The 27,981-nt window shown below is 39.3% G+C and overlaps 1 protein-coding gene across 3 annotated transcripts in view; it reads left to right on the forward strand.

Moving 5' to 3' along the window:
• Positions 1-27,981, forward strand: part of NKAIN3 (sodium/potassium transporting ATPase interacting 3) — a 508,687-nt gene that overhangs the window by 209,167 nt on the left and 271,539 nt on the right. For all 3 annotated transcript variants that reach the window (XM_039521592.1, XM_039521590.1, XM_039521591.1), the window contains exons 2-3: positions 10,213-10,350; positions 21,693-21,773. In XM_039521592.1, the coding sequence (XP_039377526.1) occupies positions 10,213-10,350; positions 21,693-21,773 (219 nt within the window). The remainder of the gene's footprint in view (positions 1-10,212; positions 10,351-21,692; positions 21,774-27,981) is intronic.

Below are 27,981 nucleotides of genomic sequence, written 5' to 3' on the forward strand. Positions count from 1 at the left end.
GAAGCTGAGGGATGGTATTACTTTACTGTAAACAGGAAGCACTTGGAAGTTGTTGGTTTTATGGAGAAATATCTAGTGATTAAATGTCAGTCAGGTTTCTCCTTTCAGCCAGATGGAATGAGAAGCTGAGGTGGTCAGGTTTATTGTTGGGCTATGTCTGAGTTCTGATGGCAGCAGCAAATGGGGGTGAACTCCAGTGCAGTTGGTGGGATCCCATTCTGCCCTACACAGGAAGAGAGAAAGCTTGCTCTGTTATAGGCATGGGGAAAGTGAGGGGGTGCTCACATGCTTTCAGGGCCTTTCCCATCACATTTGTTTCCAGAAATATCCCCTCCCCCTCCAGGGTCCCTGTTGTGCTTTCCCCCATTGGTTTGGGGAAACCAAGTGGCTCCCTTCCCTACTTTCCCCTGTTCCATGAAGCAGGATCTCTGCAGAATCCAGGTAGAGAGGTTTCTGTAGAATGTAAAAGAGGAGAGGCAGACTCCCTACTGCTGTGGATGCTAATGTGGAGGGTGACACAGTGTGCATAATTTTTATTATAAAATGTTCAATGTTTCACTTTATACCTAGGAGAGAGATTGTTGGTCTAAGATTCAGGTTTAGCAAACCTCAACCCGCTGGACCCACATGCTTACATCCCAGCTGGGTTGGTCTCCACCCTGCATCCTCCTCAGGCACTATGCCATTTACTCTAAGCCTTTCAGAGGATACATTAAAAACAAGCTTTTGAATGGACATTAAAGATTCCTTGGCATAGTTCATAAGGCTAGAAGTTTGGCCCATGTCCTTGGCCAAAACTAACCTGTCTCTGTTCTCTACCTCCTATACTATGGTCTGATTCAGAGCATGGTGAAATCAGTAGAAAGATTCCCATTGAATTAAGTAGGATTTTGATTAGGCCCCTATTGTGCAAAGAACTGTGCACTAGCTAGATGCCCTCCCTGCACTCAGTATGGGTGTTCATTTTGGTGGCAAGTTATGCGTATACTCTAAAGCACAATTTCTTAGTGTTTTTAAAGCTCAATGACTCTATTGGGTTCCGTATAGTGTGCAAAATATGCTAATTAAAGAACAAAAATCATCTACTACCTAGGAGACTTAAGAATATAACTAGATGAGTGGATACAATATAATGAACAGATATATACTGGTTTTTGGATTAAGGCCATATAATCTATAAATTATTACTACACAGCAAACATATTTTAACAGGTTTTCTCCTTTATCTTCATCTTTTTACATGAACGCTGTTGTACATAAAAAGATAGGGAACTTTTAAGATCCTTTAACCCATAACCTATCTCTTATGACTTCCTTTGCTGTGCATTTGCTGGCATTTAAATAAAACAACCAAGGGAGTCTTAAATGCCATTATATGCACATTCATTCCAGCTATTTGTGGGACTGTATAGGTCAACCAGCCAAGAGGCTCAATCTTAGTGTTTTGGGATCAGTTACGGCTTCATTGGAGGGTTGAAATTCAATCTTAAATCACTCTTCTGTGACGAATTGGCACTTTGGGTTTTTATTATAATAGTTGGCTTGTTCCTTGTCCAGGCTACTCATGGACTGTCACTGCATTTTTATAGTGTCTATTTGGTACAGCTGTAGTAGTCAGGTTGTGGTATTATACTGGCACATGCAGTGTTCTAGGATGCAAGATCATTTGATGCAGCTCTCATGTCATTGAGATCAAGGGGCATTAGGAAACAAATAGTAACAGATTCTCTCTTCAGCACTGCTTGGTGTGATTCTAAAATAATTTACTATCAACTTTCTGGGCCTGGTCCTGAAGTCCTGACTGAATCAAAGTTCCCATGGATTTCAGTGGGAGTTTTGCCTGAGCTAAGATTGAAAGATCAGGCCCAATATGTTGAATGTACAGAATTTTTTCTTTATAAAAGTCATCATTATAAGGCTGCACTGACATCATCAAGGTAGCTGCAAACTTTTTGAAGTCCACGTAATTCAGAAAATGTCATGTCTCTAAGAACAGCCATATACAAAGATCAATACTTTAGAATATATGGCACTTTATTTTGTGTTTGCTTAATAGTATGTAAAGCAGTGCTATAAAAACAATGAGTATTTATCAAAATATAATGAAAAATACATGTTAAGAATTAGGTTCCTTTCAATCTCATATAATTATTCTTGCAAAGCCAAACTTTCAAAAGAGCTCAGTTCCTGTTTAGACAGCCCAATAAGGCCAGATTGGCACCCAGAAGCTCCCATTGTGACATTTATGCCATCTTGCTCCAACTGTGGGTGTCGAGGCCTTTGAAAATATGTCTCTTAAGGATCTGTCATTAATTTATATTTGCAGCAGGTTATGAATTAAGAGTGTTAACAGTACACAAAAGCATGAAATGACTAATCTCATAAGAGAAATGATTCACAAAGCATCCTGGTAGCCACAGAGAAAGAAAATGTAATGTTTTCTGCACTGCTATAATATATGCAGAAATAGCTCTCCTTTATAATATCTGTTTATTAAAAGAACCTGGGTAATACTGTAAATAAGTGCCTGGTTAGATGTTGGCATGAACGTAATTTTCTCTATACAAGGCTTGATACAGTGTTGTGGGTTTTTTTAAATAACTGAATATTTAAGCTCTCAGTGCATATTACTTTCTAGCTCCATACCTCTTTCTTGGGTTATGATGTTCTCAAATAATTGTTTCTGTGAATGAAATTACCTCACAAACTATGTTTGTTATTTAGGTTATGATGAGATGCAGTATACTTATTTTCCAGGTCTTCCTAATGAGGTCCATATTTATTTCACCATAAGTACAATATTTGTGACATCTTTAGCACACATATAGTATATACTGTAACATTATGGTTGTACCTACTTCTTCCAACAATTATTTCAGAGAAGAGGTTGGAAGATGGACCATTGCCCAGTTCCTGAGATTTCCCCTAAGAGAGCTTTGCTAGTTGAGCTATGAGCAAAAGGCATCACATTAGAATCACAGAATCTCTTTTAAAAAAACTAATACATTTATTGTATTATATCTGCCTTTCTCTTTCACTGTTTCTGTGTTCTGGCCTCCACTAACCTTTGTCATTGCTCTTTGTACCAAGTTCTTTCAGCTAGAATGTCATGTATTTCTTTAGTATTTTATGTTACCCACAGTCCCTTACACCCACTCAAGTGACAGCCAATTACCCATTTGACCGGCAGTGCAAATTCACTTTTGATATGATGCTACCAGTTTCTTTTTCTTTAACAATAACTTGTCCAAAGACGAGTGATTTTTCTTTTGTCCAGTGCAGCTGAACTTACTGCAAACAATAGCGATTTGGTTAGAATCACATAATGCTCTCTGAATCTCAATAACCTTCATGCCACATTATTTAATAGTTTTGTTTAGTTATTATAAGGGACAGCCCTTTTCAAAATCACCCAGAAGCTAATACTTCACTTGGACAAGTTAGTTCAGCAGTCAGACCATTCAACTAACACTGAATATCCTATTGGAGTTTCTCATACTTTGGATCCAAATATTCTTTGCTCCATCTATACCTCACGTTGTCCTGTATGCTGTGAGTCTCATCAAAGTCAAGCACACTAGTAACATTCTAAAGGTGAAGTAGGAGAATAGAATATGTACTCAAAATGTGTTTTGCACTTCCTTTGATGTTGCTCAGTCTCTGACTCAACTAATTTTTGTTGTATCTCTGGCTTTGGTTGTTTGTGCTGCATCTTAAGGATTCTGAATTTTAAATATTGGATAGGCCAAACATTTTTTATTCTGTTCCAGCGGCTTTAAACAATAAAAAGGTGGCTCTGGCACTGTGATCTAAACATTTAGCTTCACTAGTGTACTAGCACAGAGGGGGGAGCAGCAGAGCAAACACTGTTGTGAATGCTCTGTGGTTCTGAGAGGCAAAAGGCTAACATAGAAAGTAGATGGGATCTTCCATCAATGTCTGCAACCCATCAATCACAGGAAATGAATAACATGGAATACATATCATACGTTTCCCCTTTGTCGATGGCCTTATTACCAGATTGGTCTGCCATGGTGGAACTCAGGTTTGAATTACAAGGGGGCCAGGTGAACTGCATGGGATTTTATTTTAGTTCTGATGGCTGCAGACTAGAGTACTGCCTAAAATCAGGATGAGCATGAATTTTGTAAGACTCCCCTTTTCTAGTGAGCCATGTGTGATAACAAGTTGTCAGCATAAGCCCTTGTGGAAGGATCCGGTAGTTCTTAAACGACAGAGTAAATCTAGAGAGAGAAAGGGAAGCAGATAGTTTTGGTGCTGTTTCTAGAGAAACCTATTTTTTTACAACCACGAGAATTCAAGTACTACAATGAGTAGTGCCTTAGAAAAACCCATGTTACTAATAATTATTAATAATAATCATCCTCATCCTCATCCAATACTGATTCTCATTCTCTCTATGCTATTGTTTTAGACAAGTTCCAGAATTGTGGCTGAAATTTAAACTCTCTGGCCTGTAGTTTCATGAGGGAGGGCTGTTCATTTGTTTTTATTGTGTTTTTTTATTTTATTTTGCTTTTGTTTTAAGACTGGGGAACCATAAAACATAGTTGAGAAAGGCCAGAGATTTTGAATATTTTAATAGAGTCTTACAACTATTTTTATTTCAAAAAAGCTTTTGACACCACATGTTGATGTAGTTGTAATTAACTAACTTCACTCTTTCTTGGTAGATTTTGAGTAGGGTGCATAGATTGCTGCTGAAAGCAAGCATCCTAGAAATAAAATGTATACATTATTACATATTATGCATTGTTTCTACATAAACAGCTAAGTGGTTTTGTAATTTCAAATAAAAAAAAGATAATACATTTCCAGTATTATAAACTCAATAATGTACACTACATCAAGGCCACAGATGTTTTTTAAATAGTGCCATTTTAGTTTGGTATTATGAAAGTAAACATTTTATTGTAAGGCTTTATGAAGCATCCTTCTTTAAATGCAAAATCTTTCAATTTGGCACTTTCCATTCTGAAGGGTGTAGAACTTGTAATAACTGGTCTCAAACTAGTGTGCCCTTTATAAAAAGGGTCTTCTCTTTATAATGTAAAATTGATTGCTATCCCTGAGGTTGAGGACAGAAAAGGAAATTGAATTTTCACACTCATTTTGAAAAGTTGACTTCTTAAGTCTGCTGTGGTGGCTCATCACCCAGACAAGCTCTGATTTGTACTTGCAAAGTATAATAGGACTGAACAATTATTGGAGGACTGTGCTCCATAGGGGGTTAGCTGTTGGTGCTTACAGTCAGGCATGTGGTCTGATTACTTTTTGTAGTTCTCATATAGCCTTCCTTACTGCTGTCTGACCCCTTATTTTGCATCATCATAAGCAAGATATATGGTACTGAAAATTCCTCCCCACTCACATTGCAAGTGAAGTAAGGTTTCTCTGAGGTGGTTCATCTCATCAAACCAAGCAAGACTCTGAATTAATATAAACCCAATCTCTTTCTGGTTTTCAACATGGAAAATTGAAAGGGTTTGGCAGAGGCCAGAGGAAAATGGCTGAGCACTATTGAGCAATATTATTGCCGCACATATTTGCAGCCTATCAGTACCCTTTCAGTGCACTTTGTAGGAAGAAGGATACAGGAAAAGATGACAGACTTAATGAAACATAGAAGAAAAAATCCAGTAAAAAATTGGACTCATTTTTATTAATAGATTTTGTATAATCCCACTATGGTGTCCTGCTGCTAGTCCCTCTGATATCTCCACTCACTGAAGTAGTTCCCTTTTCATCATAGGCGTGGACCTTCCATCCTTATAACTACAATAATGGAACACTGGTAACTAAAGAACACAAAGATTTGCATAGTCAGTCACAAACAGAGCAGGTGGGAAATGTAATTTATCTTCTGTGAATTTTTGAAGGAAGTATTTTTTAAGTTTTCATCAACATTTTTCACTAACTTTTTTTCTGGTTTTCATTACCTGAGAACTGAAAAATTTTGGTTTTCAAAAACTGAACACCACAGAGCTTTTCTTTTTGATTGCCAAAACCTGAAAAAAAAATCAGGGTTTTGTAATTTCAGATTTTTGATGAAAGCAGAAATTTTCTTGTGAAAATTTCTATTTAGCAAAAGGGCATTTATCAGCAAAAATATTTTGGTGTCAACCAGCTTTTAAGCATATGGCTCCAAATTCCTCCTTATAACTTTTCCTTACCTACCAGTCCTTACTACCTGGCATGGATTAGGTTGATGGTCACTTGTGACTACTGAAATTACTACTTATGCAAACCGACTTGTTCCTACTGTTACCACATCCATGCACTTGCTTCCCCCCCATTTGTCTGCTTATTCACATGTAACTTATTGTTTAAATTCAAGCTGTGAGCTTGTCTGGGTGAGTTGCTTGTATGGTGTTTAAAGGTGGGTGGCCTTGATCTCTGTTTGGGAATTACTTTAGGTGCTACTGCAATAGAAATGATAATAGTAGCTGCTGTATCCTTTTTAGTGCATTCGGTGCACGTGAGCTAGAAATGCTGTCCTTCTGTTACCATTAGTGTTGTTATTATTATTAGTGATTTGTTTTAGGTAATGCCCACAGTGTGCTATGAAGTTTCCAAATGTGCAAAGAAGGTTTTATAACCTAGAAGAGGCTAGATTTTTGAAACAGCACAATAGTACTACCCATCCCTTTCCTCTCAAGACTTCTGTCAATCTTCACTAGTAATGCATTCTGTGGTTTTCAGGGATAGTAACAAATAATTTAATGAACAGGAGAAAACAACCCAACAAATGATGGTCAGGTGAGCTGCTATGTTCAGGAATTTGGCCTTTACACTTCTATGGCTAATAGGAGGCAACTAAGTGAGGAGAATAGATACAGAGTTTAAAGCAGATAGAACCAAGAGGCGCTCACACCCCACCAGACAAGCAGAAGAGGGAGTTATGGGAGTCAGTTGCTCCCCACATGCCAAGCTAAAGAGATGGGTGGGAGTTCTCCATCTGGCTTACTAGAGAAGAGAATTCTACATGTCCTCCCTGCTCCCTCTTATCACCAATCTATTGTGAGTGATAATTGTCACCTATACATATTGAGCCAGGTGCTCAGTGGATGTAAGTCCCATGTGGCTCTATTGACTTTAAAGGAGCACAACAATCACGCCAGCTGAGGATCCAACCTTTAACCATTTAATTATTTTAGATGTAACATATTAACCAAGCTGTATATAGAGGCCCAGATCCACAAAGGTGCTTAGGTAACTAAGTCCGTGTTCTAGGCATCATTGCAATCCACAGACCTCTGCTCAGCTGATGCCTAACCTGTAGGAGCCTAAAGTTACTTGGCACCTAAATTTTCACTGAAAAAGTTTCCTAGGCACCTAACTTTTTCTGTCTATGAGCAAATACACTGCTGCCTCACTCTAGGCATCTGGATGCCTATCTCCTGCCTAACTCCCAATGCTTCCATGAACCAGGGAAAGATAGGGAGAGGAGCACCTATCTCATCCACAGGGCCCAAACCAGTAGGTGTGTTCAGAGGCTGCCTGCTGGCTCAGGTCCTATTCAAAATCTGGCCAGAGAAGGAGTGGTGGTGCCACCCATCTTATAATGAATAGCCCAGGGGTTGGAGCACTCATGTGGGATGTAGGAGACCAGCTTTCAATTCCCCCTTCTGCTTCCTGGTGAGAGAGGATTTGAATAGGGATCTCCTATACCTCTAAGGACCATGCTCTAACCAGTGAGCTATGAAATGTTTTGATGTGGGGGATCCCTCAATCTCTAATAGGGTGACCAGACTGCAAATGTGAAAAATTGGGACAGGGGGTGGGGCGGTAATAGGAGCCTATATAAGAAAAAGACCCAAAAATCAGGACTGTCCCTATAAAATCAGGACATCTGGTCACCCTGTCCCTGGCTCAGAGGGAGAAAAATCTGAACAGGTATCTCCCACAGCTCTCAGGAGAGTGTTCTAACCACTCAGCTATGGGACAATCTGATGTGGGGGCTTCCTCATTCTTACCTGTAGAGTAAATAATGGAGAAATAATGACTCTATAGTCTGATTAGAAGACCCAGATTCCAATCACTCTGCTCCAATGACTAAGTATTCCTCCAAAGTGGAACAGTTTCCGTAAGAGATTAGGGTGACCAGATGTCCCTGATTTTATAGGGACAGTCTCGATTTTTGGGTCTTTTTCTTATATAGCCTCCTACTACACCCGACTCCCTGTCTGGTCACCCTAGCCAGAGAGGCGGGAAGGAATTGAGCCTGGGTGTCTCATATCCTGGCTGAGTGGTCTGACCGGAGGGCTAAAAGTTAAAGTGATCACCTCTTCTTCCAGCCATTTTGTGCAGAGTGAGGCAGGCACCTAACTTTCTCGCAAGAAATGGCTTATGCACCTAAGCTGCCTGACTCCAGGAGAAGGATTCCTGGTTGGGGATCTCTAGCAGAGATAGGGTCCTCTCTGCAGCCTCCTGGACTTAGGAGCCTATCTCTATGATCTTCCAGTGGCTAGTTTAGACAGTTCTCAATCTAGTGTGCTAGCTTTTGTGGATTGCATTCTTAGGCCCCACCCACTCTCTCCCCATTCATTGCATAGGGAACCTAGGCACCTAACGGAGGCATTATGGATTGCAGTATTATTCCTGTGATTTTCTAGACACCTAAAAGTTATGCTCAGTGTGGCAGACCTAAATTCCTTTGTGGATCCAGGCCAGAAAGATGAGATCTTCCTAACAGGTACAACTGGCTGAGTTTTAAAGAGAACAGGCCAGATTCACTCTCTGCTAAACATGTTCCAAGCCTATAAATGAATATGGTCCATTGTGTGTAAAATAAAATGTTTTAACTAAATGATATACCCACATATGATACTGATTTGGTTGGTATCCATAGGGCTGTACACCCTCCATCTGCCTAAGTATCACTATTTTAAGTGCATATTTTGGTAAATTTTAGGGTATGTAACAATATAAGTAAAATCAAGTGTAACAAACTCTGGCATGCATAGAAATTCCGTCATGGGATTTTGTTTAAATGCTCAAAAATGTTTTGCTACATCTGGAAAAATATTGAAACAGATTTAACCCTCAACAAGTGCATTGCCAGAAAAGCTGATTTTAGTATCTTTACAGCAATTTTTGGACTGTCAAGAGTGAGTGCTGGAGAGTCAAAATACTAACACTGATGCAAAGGTGTTTAAAAACTGTATTTGCAAAGGAGGAGAGGGGAGTTCTAGTCCAGACTTTTTGCTAGCAATGATCATGGTTTTAAATTTATAGTAGCACCTGAATGGCACAGTCTTGATATGGATGCCATTGGGTTCTCCAAAAATATAGGGTGAAATTCTATACTGCTCCTGTAAGAGACACAGCACAGAACTTGCAGCCTGTGAGGAGGGGAGGTGAGAAGGGGAGATAAGGTAGTATGCCAAAGTGGCCCCTGACATAACTTAGATAGCTCTGAGGGGCTAACGGTGTTGCATCAATTTGTTCCCAGCTGCCTCTGGGCAACTGTGCTGCCCGCAGTCTCCACAGCACTACATGCTGTGGCCCTGCCATTACCACAGCCTTCCTGTCCCTGTGCCAGGGCTTGAGACGAGGTCCTTGGAGAACAGCCAGCTTCCTCAGTTCCTATACCAGGGAAGTTCTCCCCTAGCTGGATCTAGGGCTTTTAGAGCCACTCTGCGCTGCTCTGACCTTTTCACCCAGTGTAAATAGGCCAAAGAGTGGGTAAGAATCTCACCCATAGTGAGAGACCAAACACCTTACAATATAATTAAGACTTGATGCAACAAAATGAAGGGAATAAGGGCGATAGGATGATGATAACAGTGAGGGAAATGTGATGACATTATCTATATTGATTGCTGTTTGAAACAATGTTTTTATTTAAATAAATAAATATCAGAAAACGTGGCTCTCAGCAGACCAGGACAAGTTAATTCTGGATGAGAATTTACCAGTCTTTGGTTATCTGCTAAGCTGTGGGATAATACAGAGTCAGCCAGTGGGCAATGTAACTAGAAATATTTTTAAGTGCCCTGTCATTAAAATAATTGGTATATGAGTTAAGCAAAAATGTTCAGTTATCAGTCCAGCTCCCAGAATTCCAGCCTCCACAGAACTCCAATCAAAGTCAATCTGGTAGAGTCTGATGCAATGACATCAAAATAACAAATATTCTGCATAACCCCAAATTAAACTGTTAATATCTTGTTATGTGTTTCCTTACAGCTGGCTGCATTAGAGAGGCAGATCTTTGACTTTCTTGGCTTCCAGTGGGCTCCTATTCTTGGCAATTTTCTACAAATAATAATTGTCATATTGGGTCTGTTTGGAACCATCCAGTTTAGGCCTCGATACATAGTTGTGGTAAGTCTCTCTTATTGACTTTGTGTTCATAGTAGGCTTTAAAACCTCTTAAATTACAAAACATATTTTATGCTTGAAAACATATGAATGATCCTTTCTGCATTATCTTTTAAGGCCTCTAGTTATCCATCATTTTGAAATTTATGGCCCAGTAAATGAGATCTGGTTTTGAGGTATAGAAAACTATCCAGGGTAGCAGGTTTCAGAGTGGTAGCCATGTTAGTCTGTATCAGCAAAAACAACAAGGAGTCCTTGTGGCACCTTAGAGACTAACAAATTTATTTGGGCATAAGCTTTTGTGGGCTAAAACCCACTTCACCTGATGAATGAATGAATGAAAAAAATGTCTACTGGGGAAAATCATTAGACAAATGCTTTAAAAGCTTCAGTTTTTTTCTAATCAACTGTTGATTCCTGTAATTTTGTGTTATTTCTAAAAAAAAAAAAAAAGTGGCCTCCCCTGAGAAAAAACTAGTCTGAATTTAACATCTGATGAAGTGGGTTTTAGCCCACTTAAGCTTATGCCCAAATAAATTTGTTAGTCTCTAAGTTGCCGCAAGGATTCCTCATTGTTTTATCCAGGATAGTTAACCTGTAGAACTTACTGCCAGAAATATAATTAGGCTTGGCAGAATTCCATTCTTATGTTTTTAAAATTTCAAAGGATAATATCTATGTTTATTTTTAAGCATTTTGGTTTTTTTATTGATTAAAATGTTCACAAAATGTGCAAAATTATGGGGGTTAAACATTTATTTAATTTTTTGCAGTTACAGGAAATTATGCATGGGCAGACTATGGGGGAGTGAGACAACAATTATTTAATGACAGTAGACATTGAGATTAAAAAAGTTAAAGCATTATAGTCATCAGGGGCGGCTCTAGAAAACGGGCTGCCCCAAGCAGCGCGGAGCGCTGCGCCGCCCTTCCCCGGTCCCGCGGCGGGTCCCCTCTTCCCGCGGCTCCGGTTGAGCTCCTGCCGACATGCCTGCAGCAGGTCCACCGGAGCCCGGGACGAGTGGACCTGCCGCAGTCATGCCTGCGGGAGCTCAACCGGAGCCGCGGGAACAGGGGACCCGCCGCAGTCATGCCTGCGGCAGGTCCGCTCGTCCCGGGCTCCGGTGGACCTGCCACAGGCATGCCGGCGGGAGCTCCACCGGAGCCGAATGCCGCCCCCCCCGGGAAACGGCTGCCCCAAGTGCCTGCTTGGCGCGCTGGTGTCTAGAGCTGCCCCTGATAGTCATTAAAACACAAATTGTCAACATCACATGTCAAAATATCCAAAGTAAATATCCTTAAATGAAACTCTAATAAGTTCTCAGGCAGCACTTTTCTTTCTTTGCCTACCTGTAAATTTTTATTATTATTGATGGATGTATTTTTTCATCGGTCTGTGCGTGTATGGTGGAATCAACGTTTACCGACATTTACTAATCAAAATTTAATCCTTCCATGCCTAAACACAATTAAGGCCAACATCTTCATTGGATTCAAAAGTGGATTAAACATTTATATGGTTAATGAGAATATCCACAGTTAGACTAGACAGAAGAAAAAAAACCTGAGGGATATAAATTGTCATACTTTTAACCAAAAGCCAACCTGTAACTGACAGGAATTGAGAAAGAAATTATTTATGGGCTAGTTATTCCACAACTGTCCAATATATAGTTTCACCTTTCTGTTAAACAACTGGTACTGGCGACTCTTGGATCCAAGATATTAGACTAGCTGCACCTCTTGTCTGATGCAGTATGCCAATTCCTGCATTCCTATGATCATAGAGAACACTGACTCCTGAGATGACTTTCTTCCAGTTGTCTCTAACTTTGCCAATAGCTGTTGTATATTATGGGTCTGATCCTAACCTGGTATAAATTGTCACCAAGGACCTGCCTCTGATGTATGTAACTTGAAGTCAGATATATTACCTCTGAGAAACATGCATTCTCAATCCAGCCAGGAATCAAAAATTCCAATGCCACTTAAAAAACTACTTCCCCTCAAATACTACTGCCCTGACCCCATTGAAAAGGTTGAATATTATCTTTTTTTTTTTTACCAGGCAGCACTTGGAATCTCTCAGTAATGTTGTTAGCAAGGGATTTTGAGATGTAAAAATAGCTTTTCTCACAAAAGAATGAAAAAAAAATGTTACTGGGAAAAATCATTAGTCAAATGCTTTAAAAGCTTCCGTTTTTTTCTAATCAACTGTTGATTCCTGTAATTTTGTGTTATTTCTAAAAAAAAAAAAAAAAAAGGCCTCCCCTGAGAAAAAAGTGGTCTGACTATAACATTGAGGTTCGTTGTACTCACTTTTGTTAAACTTCATGAACATTTATAAAGAATTTAGAAGGGAGTGATAAAAGTATTAGTCTGCACTTTTATCTAACACCTTCCATTGGAGGATGGTGCTTTACAGACATGAATGCATTACTCTTCCATTATTTTGCCCATTTTAGATGTGAGAAAACTGAGGCACAGAGAGATCAGGGTATGTCTACACTTGGAGCTGGTGTCGAGGTGATTCTCAGCTCGAGGTGACACTTACATTGGTTCAGTGAGAGCTAGAGCACTAAGAATAGTAGTGTAGCCACAATAGCATGGTCGGTGGCTCAGGCTAGCCATGCAAATTCTTCCCCATTGGCTCCAGACAGGTCTGTACTCAGGACAGCTGAGCTAGCCCGTCTTGCCTCTCGCCACTGCCGGTGCTACTGAGACTACACTACTATTTTTAGCGTGCTGGCTTGATGAGATCTAGAGCGAGTATGTCTCCTCGAGCTGGGAATCACACCCCCAGCCCTAAGTGTAGACATACCCGTAGTGTCTTGCTCAAAGTTACACAAGAAGTCTGGGGCAGAGGTAGAAATAATCCCAGATCTCCTGACCCTCCAGTCCCAGCACTAACTGTGCATCTTCCCCTGTTAAAACTCTTTCATTTTGTTCAGCATAAAAGATGAAACACAGCACATTAACCAACTGTTTCTTTATATTATTTTTAGTGTAAAAGTACATTTTAAAGGTAACAGTTCTAAAAAAGTTGTTTTATAACTAGAGATGCAAAACTCCATAAATAAAAAGGTTTGAGTCCTTGCTCTGTCTGATCCATATAAAGGACTGGAACCTGGGTTTCCAACAATCCAGGAGAGCGCTGGGCTATTGGCTAGTGGGGCTCTCTTACTCTCCCCTGTTGGAGCTGGTCCACTTGGTGCAAGAATTAAATATTCAGTAGGCCAGCAAGAAACTGATTGTATAGTCTGATGGTAGGACATTTACCTGGGATGTGCATGATACAGGGTCAAGTCCCTGGCACACAGCAAGGTCTTGGATCAGTGTCTCCCATATGCTAGATGAGTGATTGGCTGCGCTGGGATGAGCTGTTCTCTGTCTCTTTGGTTTTGACTGGAAATTCCATTCTAAACCTGAGCAACATACCCAACAAAAATGTAGTCAAAATGGATACATTTCAGTGAATATTTCCTGTTTTGATGAATCAGCATTTTTGACAAAAAGCTGTTTTGACAAAAAATTCCTGCCCTACTCTACCCATAAACCAGTTTGCTTGGACTGTCACTGTCTGTGTGCGCTCTGGTTTTACTGAATTTATTTACTCAGTCTTTACTAAGACAAAACTTCCAATGAAGTGACAGGCTCAGATCCTCAAGTCCTACATAGCCTCCCACATGTGCTTTCCGGGGCTTTGCCATTTGCAGCTGTCCTCAAAGGGATCCACAGTATGGAAGCAGGCAGTCAGTTACTGTATGCTTCAGGCTTGTTCATATAGCTCCGGGCTGTATTAACTTGTGCTATGTTGCACTGTGAGCTAGGTAACAGACAGTGAAGGAGTCCACTCCAAGCGATGAAGAGGTTTGTCTGTCAGATTCTGAAATCCGATTATATCACAGTCCAAGGCCATAGGAGTAAAAGTGGAATTTGCTGACAAGCAGACTGGTTATTGGCAACTCAAAATCTGGTTACTGCAAATATATAATAAGGGCCTGATTTTCAAAGATATCTAGGTGCTTAAAGATGTAGCTAAAGACCTAGTGGGATTCTCTAAAGGGAGTTAACCACCTAACTCACTTAGGCACTTCTGAAAATCCCACTAGGAATTCAACTGCATCTTTAGGCACTTTAATGCCTTTGAAAATCTGCCCCTAAGTCCCTTAGTGATAGGTATCACACATTAGAACAAGGACTCAACTCAGCTGACTTAACAGAGGAAATATATTGAATCAGGTTTTCAGCGTCATCTTCTCTAATTGACTCAAATCCAGGAGCTGACTTAATCAGATCCAGTCTAACTGGAAAAGCAACCAACTATTTCAGGAAAAAAATGTGGTCGTGTATATTGTGTTCCCTAGTGACTTTCATTGCCCTCTGTGTCTACCTGATCCTACCTAAGGAAAGAATGTAAAGTATTTAGCATTTCCTATCAATTCCTACTAGATACTGATCCATAGTGTATGTGTGTGTGACTATATATATATATACACATAATTTTCTTTGTAATATTACGTCATACAATTTTCCAGACGCTTTGAAGGACCTGCTTTGGCCTCAGCATGAGACCGTTAATAGATCAGACCTTTGTGTGTAAGGGAGGCTGTGACAGTGCTTTTTCTAGAGCATTTACAGTGCAGTTCCCACCCCGCTCCCTCTGTAATGCTTTTCACACACAAATTTTACATTTACCGTATTGCAGAATTGTGAAAGAAATGAATACATGCGTTAAATGTTTGACTTAACAAAAGCAAGGTAAATCAGAGTTAAGGCTGACCCTACATCCTTTAAAACTCTTAAGTCGAGTATGACTGCGCATAAATTGTTGTTGTTATTACATGAGTAATTCTTCTCCTTCTCTCCTATCTCAGAAATGTCTCCCAAATAAGTTTATCATCAGAGAGTGCCAGATTAGCATTTAACTTAGTCAAGGAAAAGACCAAACAAGGAAATGTGGCTTTCCTCATACTCTGAAGGTTGTAAAACTTGGGCTGAGACTGATCTCCAGCAAGATCAAATTCCTGCTGAGAGCCTTCCTCTGAGAAAACCCTGGGCCTGTCTCTCAGACCTCCACCCAGCTGACTGACACTTGAAGCATCTCTGCTGATTGCAATTGTTCTACCAGGTCAGGCAGACAGCTATTACCTAAGGTGCTGTGGTATTTGATATAGATGGAATAAATGGGCCCAAAATGTCAGAGGTGTTAACATAACCCAGTCATGGTTCAAACTTAAACAGTTTCAAACAAGGTTCGGGGTTTGCTATACAGAGGCCTCAGCCTGCATAGTACCATGGCACAAACAACATTAAAAATCCTTTTCAAATTCTTATTAAAGATGCAGAAAAGAGGGGAAAACAGCTAAAGTGTTTGAAATGTAAAGTATTAAATCAGGCTTTATTTTCACAGCCATCTTTGTTCCCTTTCCCATTAGTTGGCGGGATTTTTTAGAAGGAGAAAAACCCTTGTTTGACAATCTTTTAGATGGCATCAAAGATGATAATGACGGCCCTTTTTAAGAAAAAGAGAATAAGTCAGTTGAGATGGGCTGGAGCTGTCCTTGTTGCTGCTGCTGTTAAAGTTTTGTAAAAGATGAACACACACAAAATGGGGGAGAGAAGAACAGCAAAGATGGAAAATGCAGCTCTGGTCCATGCTGCTGACTTTCACTGCAACCTCCCAGCTGGAAAAACACAGGCACAACACATGGTCTCATCAGCCACTCTGTACCAGCATCAGGATGTTCAGGACTTGGGCTTTAGCTGGATCTTTCTGGTCACAAGCTTACAGTAATGCTGCAAAATATACAGTCTTGGCCATCTAAGCCAGGCTTTTATTAGACAGAAGGCAAAAGGAGAGGGATAGAAAGAGAAGAAATAAGTGGGGGGGGGGGAAGTACACATGGATGTGGAGGGGAGAGACAAAGTATCAACATCCCAGTTGGTATTCAGGATTTAGATGGCACTAGTAGAGGTGGTGATGTCATCTGGGTCCTCGGACTGGCCCAGTCTGATCAGGACATCTCTCAGGATCAAGATGACGAAGGCCTGGGGTCCCAGGAGATGTTAAGGTGGCAGCCATGATGGTGAAATTCACTCCAGTAGCCATATTTGCTCTGCAAAATTTCTTTCTTTAGAGACTGAAAAATGGGAGTGGTTGGCAAAATAGCCCATCCCCTCATTATTTGTCCACCAAGTTTACCCAGTTTCTGAAACACCAGTTTTGGTTATTGATTTTTCAATTTCACACTTTTCTTGTTTACCAAGCGCGATCTTAACATAACCTTTGAGTTATTTTAACAGGCCTTTTTGTTTTGATTAATTCAGTCTTTCTGTTTCACTTTTGCATCTTTTCCCATTAACACTTGTTGTTATAGGTTATTGTGTCATATTATGAACTTACACTCACTTTTCACAGCTGAGCTCACAGTTAGAGTAAATTTGTAGGCCCAGTTATTACAGCAGTATACAGGCCACAGGTCTTTCAGGTCTTTGACCACGAGGACCAGTATACTGAAATGGACCTTGAATTCAACTGGCCCCCAATGTAGTGTTAAGTTTATTAATAATTGTGGCATGTTCTTGTTTCTTTGCCCCGTTTGGCAAACAGGTTGCTACATGCTGCTTCTGGGTGCCCTTCACAGTTGGGCCAGCTAACACATGTTATAGTAGATGCACTATTGTCTTTAAGGCAGCAGTTTTTTGCACAAGCGTACTAGGAGGGTCACGAGATGAGGGGGAAAAAGAAAATGCGAGAAAGCTTCTAAGCAAACAATGCTAGGGGCAGCTAAGCAGCACTAACTGCACCTGAAACAACAGAGCACTCTCACAGCATCCGTGGCAGCATGCCTTCTCTGGCCAGCACCAGGTCACTGGCTCCCTGTGGAGGATGCAGGAGCCAACATGGTGAGATCGGAAAGTGGGGTGGCAGGCACATGAGGTGGCAGGCCAAATAAAATGATCTGGTGGGCTGGATGTGGTCCCCAGGCCATTAGTTCCACGTTCCTTTTTTTTCTTTGGTTTGGTGGTCAGGGGAGCCTCTCAAATGGGGGCCCTGTGCAAGTGCACTGAATGCACATTAGTTAATCTGGGCCTGGCTACCCACCCATAGTTTTCAAAGTAGACTATTAAAATAGGGTGTTCACTTGTGCAAAGCCAACCTGAATGCTAAGTATTGGGGGTTGCATTAACAGAGGTGAGTGCAAAGGGGGTCATGCCATGAGAAAGTTTGGGAAACACTGCCTTAACATGATGAAAGCAAGGGTCACTGTGGCCAGGGCTACACCTGCAAGAAAAGGCACAATCCCATGGGCTTCCAGGATGGAAGAAGTCATGTCCAGCCATCACTTCTGTGTAATGTCCTCCAAAGGTCTGAGACCCTTAGTGCAACCTAGCCAACCGATAATGAGAGAAAGATGGAATGAAATGACAGCCTCAACTCTGAATATACTGCTTATCTCAAGTCAAACAGTTCCATTATTTTAACTCTTTTTTTCTATTAACTTCTAATTTAAATACAGCTCAGAAAACAATCCACCATGTCATTTAGCAGATATAACATTTATGACACTTGAAAACTTTGTGGATGAGATTAATCTGACCAAAGTTCCCGGCAGGCATCAAAATGAAAAACTGATTCATAATTTTCTTATATTAGCTCATCTGAAATTTATACAAATATTAATTTGCAAAGAACAAAGAAGAATTAAATTTGAATTCTAACCGACAATGTAATATACTAATCATACAGCTGCGAAGTTACACCATGGTCCGTTTCTCTATACATTCTTTTCCTTTCTTCACAGAACTCCCCATAGCTAGCAATATTTCTAAGTTGTTTGGATCAATTAATAATGCTAACAGAATACCTGTAAAATATTTTTTTCTAGCACTGTGATGAAGTTGGAAAAACACTCGGAATGATGAGTCATATGGTTAAAATGGTGCAAACCTGGCCCAGCTCAGCATAAATCTATTATCGTACAATGAGATGTGAAAATAAGACACTTTAACCTAAACTGAGTGTGGATCTAATTATCTTAATTTACTCTATTAAATAATATATGGGGTGCTGTTATAGCTTGGTGATATGTGCAGTATAAAAACCTAGAGAGAGTTAGATTTAAAACAGAAAGAAATTAGGACATATAGAAATGCCATATACATTGATCAAGGAAAAGTCATTCCACACAGAACCTTACACCTTCAAAAACATGTATAATATTTAAGTATTCAAAGCTGCTTTGTGATACTGTCTATAATACTTCGGTAAATCCTGCCCTGACAGTATCCATGTTCAATCATATTGCCTTGTTCTATGATTCCCACTCATCTCTCATAAATTAAGTTGAGTTGGGCTCTGTCAATACTCGTGATACCTCCAGGGCACACCTAGATGTATGACTCAGTAGTTGCCTCTCTTCCCTTGAATTAGCATTGAGCCAATATACTATTATAGAGTCAGGGACACTGTGTTACTGGAGGTACTGCATTTCAAATGAGATATAAAATTGAATGGCTACTTATGGCCATTTTTCATAAAAACTAAAGTATCAATCTCAGTATCCTAGTCAATACAAACCCCGGAACGTCCTATCTTTCAGCTGCACACTTTTTGTCCTAAACTGCTTAGTGGCACTGTAAATTGTTAAACAGTTGCTATGTTTTACTCCAAAAATGGCTTCAATCCACTGGGGGATTAAATGCAATTTCTGTATCAGTTTAAATATGCAAAATGATTTGAGACCCCTCAGAATGAAAGGAGCTATATAAATGTGCCGTTATTATTATTATATTAATTTGCACATATTTATAGATATAGGCCTGAGAATATATATATATAAGCAGAATTTCAAAAGAGAAAAAGAAACAAATTTAAACAATCAAGTCTCCCTCATGAAATATTTTACACAGAGCTATTGGCCTATTACTAAGGTTGCCCAATGTTTCCCATTATATGATCCTATTTTCAGTTGCTTATAACTTTGCCAAATGTTAACTATTTGGGCTGAAATTGTCCGTGATCGGTGTCCACCTCAGGCTGAATTTATTTGGGAAATTTCAATCAACACATTTCTGGAAATGAAGCTCAGGGGACCAGGATCAGGTCTTGCAGGATTTGTCCTGGTATGAAGTATGAAGCAGCTGTCCCATTACTACTAAATATCGGGTGACATGTTAATGTAGACCTGTGCAGTTCTCTAATATGGTTTTAAAAAATGGATTTCCCCTCTCTAGTTTGAAATCTGCTTTTATGAACCATTATGTCTAAACCTGAGTAAAATTGTGGCACCTTGCTATTAGCTGCTCTGTGCACTGAAGATACACATCACATCACAACTTGGTTACTGCATACATATAAATCAGTTATTGCCTTTGATATAGAGTCTATAGTGAGTTAATGCAAAGTCTGTATGTGATGAAAATGACAATATCCCATTTAAGTAAATAATGATGATAAAAAGCCAAAACCTTTACTGCAGATAGACCACAGTAATTTTAACAATTTTATTGCTGTTTAAATAAAAGGTTAAAAGCAGGCCTCAGGTAGCACAATGATCTTCTCTGTAACATACAGGAGATTGGCCAGGTCTGTTGCTCTTATTTTGTGCAGTAATTCTCTGCCATTGATGTAATAGTTATCCTCAAGCCACATGGGTACTGTAAATTATAACAAATTAAATTTAACTAACAAACCTGTTTTGTATATAGAAGCCATGGAAATACAGGGGTCTATGAAAAAGATCAACCCCCTTCATATGAATCTTTTCATTATAGACCTCAGGGAGGAAGAGGAAGAAGGAAACATAATGAAAATTGTACAACAAAGTCAAACTAACAGTATCATTGGATTAGAAAAGGAATCTGGCATATTGGAGATTAGGATATTTGGTTTTAGAGAATATATTGAGGCAAAACAATAGCATGTTATCCTGAGCAGGTCACACCAAATTAAACTCTCAAAGCTGCTAAGCGCAATTCTCCATTGTAAAGCTGTAAATGTAAAGTGGCAGTGCCATTGCAGCGTCTCATTACACAGTTTAGTTGGGTGTAGCTCCAGCTTCTTGTGCAATTAGCTCTTCATACATAAATGGTTCTGAACTAGAACATTTGGATAGCTAATTTTGCAAAGTTTCACAATACCATATAGTGAAATTGTGCATTCCTATTGTAAACAGCATCTGGATAGTAATAAAAATATTTAGGGTGAACAAATTGATTTCCCAGTCATGCAATGTGCTCTGTGTGAGCAGATCCCTGCACCAGCATGGAGTGCCAGGGACCCTAGAGGAGATCCTAGAGGAGATCCTAGAGGAGTCCATCTCCCTGGAGCTCATTGTAGGGTCATGACCTAAGTTTCTTGCTACCTTTAAATTCACAGGACCAAAATGAACTGTGGTGTAAGTCGGTGCAGTGCCACAGATTTCAGAATTATACCCATTCATGCCAGTGCTGAATTTGTTCTGCTGTTTACTTCTTGGCAAATATGAGGAAAACCACAAAACGAAAACCCAAACAGGCCTGTCATGCTCAGTTGAAAAGATACCATAACTTCTTGTTAAAATACCTTTTACTGGAAGAAAGTTCATGGAGACTAAGCTCAGCTTTAATTTCACATTCCTGATGATTTCAATGACATCCAAATATCAGAGAAACACAATAGATAAGGTCATATCTTTCATTGGAGCAACTTCTGTTGGTGGAAGTGACAAGCTTATGAGCTTTACAGAGCTCCTCTTCAGGTCTGGGGACTGGTAAGCTTGTCCCTTTCTCCAATATAAGTTGCTCCAATAAAAGATACTAACTCAGCTACCTTCTCTCTCTAATATCCTTGAACCAACATGGTTTCAAAAATGCTGCAAATCCGTGCATCAGACTAATGGGGCTTCTTGTTTGTTTGTGGGTTTTTTCCTACTTGTTTCCTCTTAACATTTAGCAGGGTATAGCACACCTAAATTACTGTACAGTTCTGGGATTTCCAGCAACAGAGCTGAATAATGATATACATATGAGTCACAAATGCATAAAAAACAGTGATCAAGTCAGCATTTTGGAATTAACTGGTATCAGGAGGCTAGTCTAACATCATAAAAATAAATCTAATTTTTATTGGTATGTATTTAGAGCAGGAGAGAATATTGGATTTGTAATTTGCTATGGTTCTTAGGGACTTGAGCCAGGAGAACTCTGTTTCTGGACTCTTCCTGTTTGTTGGTTCCTAGAAGAAGTATATTTATTGATACGTTTTCTAAAAAAAGGTATTGATCTTCTCAGTATAAAACCTTTCCATCTTCACATTTTATTTTTCTTTCTCTTTTGCTGTCATCTGGCTTTTTGTCTAGTACACGGTGTGGACTGCCCTCTGGGTCACCTGGAATGTTTTCATTATCTGCTTCTATCTGGAAGTAGGCGGGCTTTCTAAGGTAGGTCCCTTATAATTCTTGAGGGTTGTGGGGGAGCAAATTGTACTTTGATAGCAGCAATGCTAGAGTGTTCTAAATTACTAGTTCCAGGAGAAAAATTAGTGTGCTCTTTTTACATGTCATCAAAGCTTCAAAGGTTGGTGTTTTTCTAGCTAGAACTCCAGTATATCAACTTGTCTGTAGTCGTAAATATTCATAGGTTAGAAATAAGTAAATATAATTACACTGAACATCTGTGTCTCTCTAAAGTAAAGCTTGCTGCTGAATCCATTTGTTAACGATTATTCTGTTTGTTAAAAAAAATACATCATCTCTTTAGCAGATGCTTTGAATGAGTACATTAAATATGGTCCTGAATGGTCTGGGGCTGGTTTGAAAGCAGCTGAAGAGATTGATTAATAAGGTTAATGGGACAACTTATTGAACAAATTGGTCTCCATGTAAAAATGCTAAATTCAGTAAAACAAAATTGCGCAAGAAAAGATGACATTTTTGCACATATGAGTCAAGCTTTCCTTTACTCAGTACTCAATACTTTCATTTGCTGATTTCTTTTTCAAAGTCCGGATTAGAGCAGAAGTGTTTGCTGGAAGCATCAACGTACACTTATGTAACACTTATGTTGATACAGTTCATAGTTAACCACATTGTATCCACAGTGACTTCTGTACAACATCCTCTGATTTTCATCCTAGTATAACAAACTCAACAAAATCAATTTATTTGCCATATTCATATGGACATGATATAGAACACTTGTTCATGCTGTACCCCATTAACACAAAGGAAAAATATTCTTAGAATTAGTGTGGCTACTAACCTTCTCAGACTTGGCAATATTAAGTACATGGCTGTGAATTCATACTATTATCTTATAAAAGTACAAACTTCAACTGGCTATCATGAGATCATTTGTGGTTTAGATCCTTTATTATTAATCAGGAAAAGTCATCACAGTATTTGTCGTACAAAAGATCTGGTGAAGTCCATTTTATAACAAAGAAAATGTAATTTAGCCACGCAGTAAGAAATCCACTGAAAATTTGCTTCAGTATATCCAGAGATGGGCTTCTTTTTGTTTGTTGATAAAACTTTTAAATTAGAAGCTGGAGCTATTCTTCTCCCATCTGCAAATATGCTCTCTTTCTAAAAGAGATGCTGCAGCTCAACCAGGAGCTGCGGGATTGAAGCAGGAATTACTGGGCTGATACTATGCAAAAGGGCAGACTAGATGTTGATACTGATCCTTTAAAATCCATGAATCTATGAGATGAATATAGACATCACACATAATATCCCACAAGAATGACAGATTGGTAATAAATCACCAATATAATTTTTCTTTACTACTTATACTTTAGTATTAAAGTGACCACAAGTTAAGAAAAGTTTATTTTTATACCAGTTGTGTGATGACCTTCACTGATATTTTTTACTAATTGCCTAGAAAACAAAAGTGTATTATGAAGAATTTTAATACTCTAAAGTCTGATCCTTAGCTTATCCAAATCAATAGTAGTCTTTCCATTGACTCCAGTGACCTTTTGAAGGTCACAGTGATGGCTGTGTTAAAAACAGCATATATGAATTAAAAACGTTCGCCATTCAGTTTCACCATTGTACTCCAATTTTGGGTGGTCTTACTAACAGTGTATGATACATCACAGTGTGGTAGAATAATATCACAATTTTACTACTCAAAGGATTTAAAATAATATTATTTTCATTTTTGCTACTTAAACTAACTTTCTATGTCTGTTAGAATTCTTATATCTAGAACAGGGATCACCAACCTTTGGCATGTGGCCCATCGGGGAAATCTGCTGACGGGCCAGGACGGTTTGTTTACCTGCGGGGTCTGCAGGTTCAGCAGATCGCAGCTCCCACTGTTCCAGACCAATGAGGTCTGTGGGAAGCGGCATGGGCTGAGGGATGTGCTGGCCGCCACTTCCCGCAGCCCCCACTGGCCTGGAATGGCGAACTGCAGGCAGTGGGAGCTGCAATCAACCGAACCTGCAGATGCTGCAAATATATAAACCATCCCGGCCTGCCAGTGGATTTCCCTGAAGGGCCACGTGCCAAAGGTTGCTGATCCCTCGTCTAGAACTATTAGAATTTCAGAAGTTGTTTTAGAACAAAGAGATGTGGAAAATATTGTCCCCATTACAGTCAGTTGGGGTTTCACAGTGGATTTCAATGCGAGCAATATCTGGCTCCAAGTTTGCAATACAGTAAATTAATATAGCAAGGGAATCCGTATTGTCCAGTGAGCTCAGCATTCACGTCACACTCCCCATCAGTACCTGCCCCAGGCTGGGGAAGTGACAGATCCAACCAGCAGACCAAATTTGGTGATGAATCCTGGTCACGTGCCACCTGAGGCACATTGCACATATGCTAAAAAGAATGAGCTCTAGAATCTTGGACATCTCAAAAAATTATGCAGGTGACTACATGGCCATCAGACATAACAGCTGAGTAAGGCCTTTTGTATAGCAGAAGTGAAAGCCTAACCTTATAGAAATCAATGAAGTTTTGTCATTGACTTCAGTGGAGACAGAATATTACCATAGAGCATTTTAACTAAACATTTTCACCTTTACTATCAATGATTCAGCTTATCGAGTGGCAAGTATGGTGGAAACACTAGTATAGGCAAGGCAGTAGCAATAGTAGTAGAGCAAGTAAAAAAAATCTGTCAGAAATTTTTGGACAGACGATGGCTATCTTATGGAAATTGAAATTTCTGCAGGAAATATCCATTGTTGACAATATTTTTCAGGTTTCATCAAGCAAAAATTGTCAAAACTATTCAACCCCAACCACCACCACCCAATAATAGTGGAACAATTTTGATGAAAATGAAAATGTTTTGTTCCTGTTGCTTTTTTGGGGGTGGCAGTAGCACAAATTTCCCACCCAGCAACTGCCTGTGTTTTAAGTGTCACATCACAAATACTTGATCTGAGCACGGTTTGAGCCAACAGTCACCTGGAACTCTGTGAGTACTCAGGCACTTTCACCATCATTACCGTCACCAGAGGAAATTAATTTGTGGTAGCAAAAAATGGCAATTTTAGTAAAAATTTCTTAGGGCAGGTCTACACTAGAAGCTGCGCTGCTGTAGCATGTCTGGCGAAGATGCTCTATGCCGATGGGAGAGTGCTATCCCATCGGCATAATTACTCCACCTCCACAAGAGGCAGAAGCCGCCATTTTGAAGATCTACTAGAAATGTCTTAAAAGGTATAACCAGGGGAACTGCTACATATTATACACAGGCCCTTCAATACCACCAATTTATTATTTCGCAAACATTATACTTTGTAAAAAGATTTCATTCAGTTAATATGCACAGTCATATTCCCACCTGTGTAGTTGGTTCCAGAATTTTGTGCCCATTTTGAAAATACATCTGTTGGTTGGTTAGCAGTGTCCTGCCAGTGGATTTGTCTTTATTAAGGATGTTTTTACTTATGACAGCAAAGAGTCCTGTGGCACCTTATAGACTAACAGATGTTTTGGAGCATGAGCTTTTGTGGGTGAATACTCACTTCGTCGGATGCATGTACTTATGACAGCAGCTTACAATAATGGAACTATTTACTGGTTCCTATTATTGAGCTTTTCTATTTCTATGTATAGTGGCAAACTTTCCCTGAGAGGGGGATAATATCTCTGAGTCATATACTACTCATACACATAACTTGGATGGAGACTTTCCTTCCACTGCAGTTAAGCTGAAGATGACTATTCATGGTGCCCATCTTCTCCCTGTAGAGTGCTTCAGCTTAGCACATTTTGATTTTCATACCTATTTTCTATATCTCATCTAAGTGGCTATCCAAGGTTGATATAGTCTTTTTTCTGTTCATGGATGTTTCTATCTAGTCCAATCAGTTTTTCTTCATCATGTCTAATTTAGTGTGATCTTTGTCTCGCTCAGCGTTCATTTTTAGGTTGGCTTTCAAGGTCAAGCTCTTTGTCAACTATGTCTGTCATATATGTCAGCTTTGAGCAAGCATTTGCATGGCAAATAATTGCTATTCTTTTAGGAATCTGTTTCTCTGATTACCTTAAATGACAATTTAGCCTCTAGTCCTTAACTGGATAAAGAACTCTAAACTATATCTGTGGTACTTTATATTTAGACTCAACCCTCCTATTGAAACCAGTATTAATTTTGCATAAATTAAATAACCATAATTAATAAAACACCTTTTCAGATATCTATCTTTTATGGTATTTGTTCTATAGATAAAACAATCAAAGCTTTCCAAATTTGCAGATAGTTCTGTGGCTATGTGGAAGGTTAGAAACAAAGCTATAGATGCATTCATGGACTAGATCCTCAGCTGGTATATAAAGACATAGCTACATTGATTTCAATAGAACTGTATTGTTTCCACCAGCTGAGGATCTGACCTTTATAATAAACAGTATTCTGTGCCACAAGGGCTACAGGCTTATAGAAATTAAATTCCCAAAGGAGAACTAATTTAATACTTACTTCAAAAGCTATAAGGATGGGGCTTTAAAGTTATTTCCTAAGCAAAACAGTGTGAATTGGAATATGGACTGATCACTCCTGATGAAAGCCAAACTACACCTGGAGCCCAGTTATTCCATCTGGTGGATGACACACATTTTATAATGGTGCAAATTATATCTAATAATCTTCAAAAGGGAGCCGGTTTTACAAAAAAGGTGCTATTTTACAATGAGAAATTATAATAAAGGTCTATTGTAGTACTAATGTTTTCTGTGCTTTGATAAAAAAAAATCTGTGGTCAGAGTGAAATCCTAAGACATCATTCAAGAATAGTGAATTAAAATAAATCTTACCCACCTCCTAAAATGGCAGCAGTTAGAGAGGTGGAATCCTGGCCTGGTTGAAATCAATAGCAAAACTCCCATCAACTTCAGTGGGGCCAGGATTTCACCCAAGGAGCTCACACTAGCTTTAACTTGCACCTTTGCTATGCATGTGGGTCCATAGCAGACACTGGTGCCAATATGGGCTCCATGGTCAACATCTGTGGGATACACTATTGATTAATGCAATATAAGACTCATTTGTAATATGGATTTCATACTGATATAATTCAGGCAACAAACAGTGGATCAGGCATGCATGAAGATGGATGCCTTTGATGTTCAGATGTATGCGCCTAGGTGTGGGGCACTGTTGCTGTTACAATTCAGTCCCAAACGGGTAATACATCGGATATGGATATGATTTGTTCTTTTTACTCTGATGTATTTTACGTCTACCAGTGAGAACATCATTTCAGAGATGATAGTGATAATAGGGTATGTGTTTGCTGTTAGACGTGGTACACACATTCATGACCAAATCTGCTGAGCATTTCTTCCCATACACCTCTGATTCACATCAGTTGCTTTTGGTTAGGATCTCTCCTGGGATTTGGAACTGCATACCTATTATTTACTCATCTTCTATGTTTCCACTGTCTATCTGCTTCAGTTGATGCCATCACTTACCAATATCTCCTGTGTTATACGCAACACAGATCTCACACATCTAAGCTGATTGGTTTGGTTACAGGCACTAGCCTGTTTTTTGGGTTTCTGTGAATCATAAATTAATGTATATTGCAGCATTAGGTAAATATTGGCTCTTCCTAATATACCCCCATGAAACCACAATTTGCATGAATTAGATGGGATAAAAGGAGTACTTTTCACTTTCTTGTGAACCTTTTCCACCTTGCACTCTTTATTACTCCAGAAGTCATAAATGTGCTTCTGAATTGTTTGTTTTATTACAAGTAATGGGCCTGAGTCTTCCCTTACTTGTATATCAGTGTAAATAAGTACACTGGAGTAACACCACTGAACTCAGTGAAGCTATACTAGCATCAATTAAATTAGAATCAAGCCCAGTCTTACTTTCATCTGTTGTCTGATACAGTTCTTTCTCTCATTTCAGATATCTTTAGTAAGGAAAACAGTGAAAGAAATTTAAAGGCAGTTGTCTATTTTTATTCCATGTATTTAATAATAGTTGTACCGTTTCCTACAGCAGAGGTCTAACAGAGTGTATTTTCCCCAGAAAATAAAGTTCTGGCATGCCCTTCTTTATGAATAAGCATCCCCTTCTTCCCCTGCTGCTCCTATACAATAAAGGGAAATAATATGTTAAGTGAATTGTATGTAGTATTTTTCCCTAATCTTCTGTTCAAAC

The sequence above is a fragment of the Mauremys reevesii genome, linkage group 2 (genome assembly GCF_016161935.1).
Source record: "Mauremys reevesii isolate NIE-2019 linkage group 2, ASM1616193v1, whole genome shotgun sequence".
NCBI classification, from domain to species: domain Eukaryota; kingdom Metazoa; phylum Chordata; order Testudines; family Geoemydidae; genus Mauremys; species Mauremys reevesii.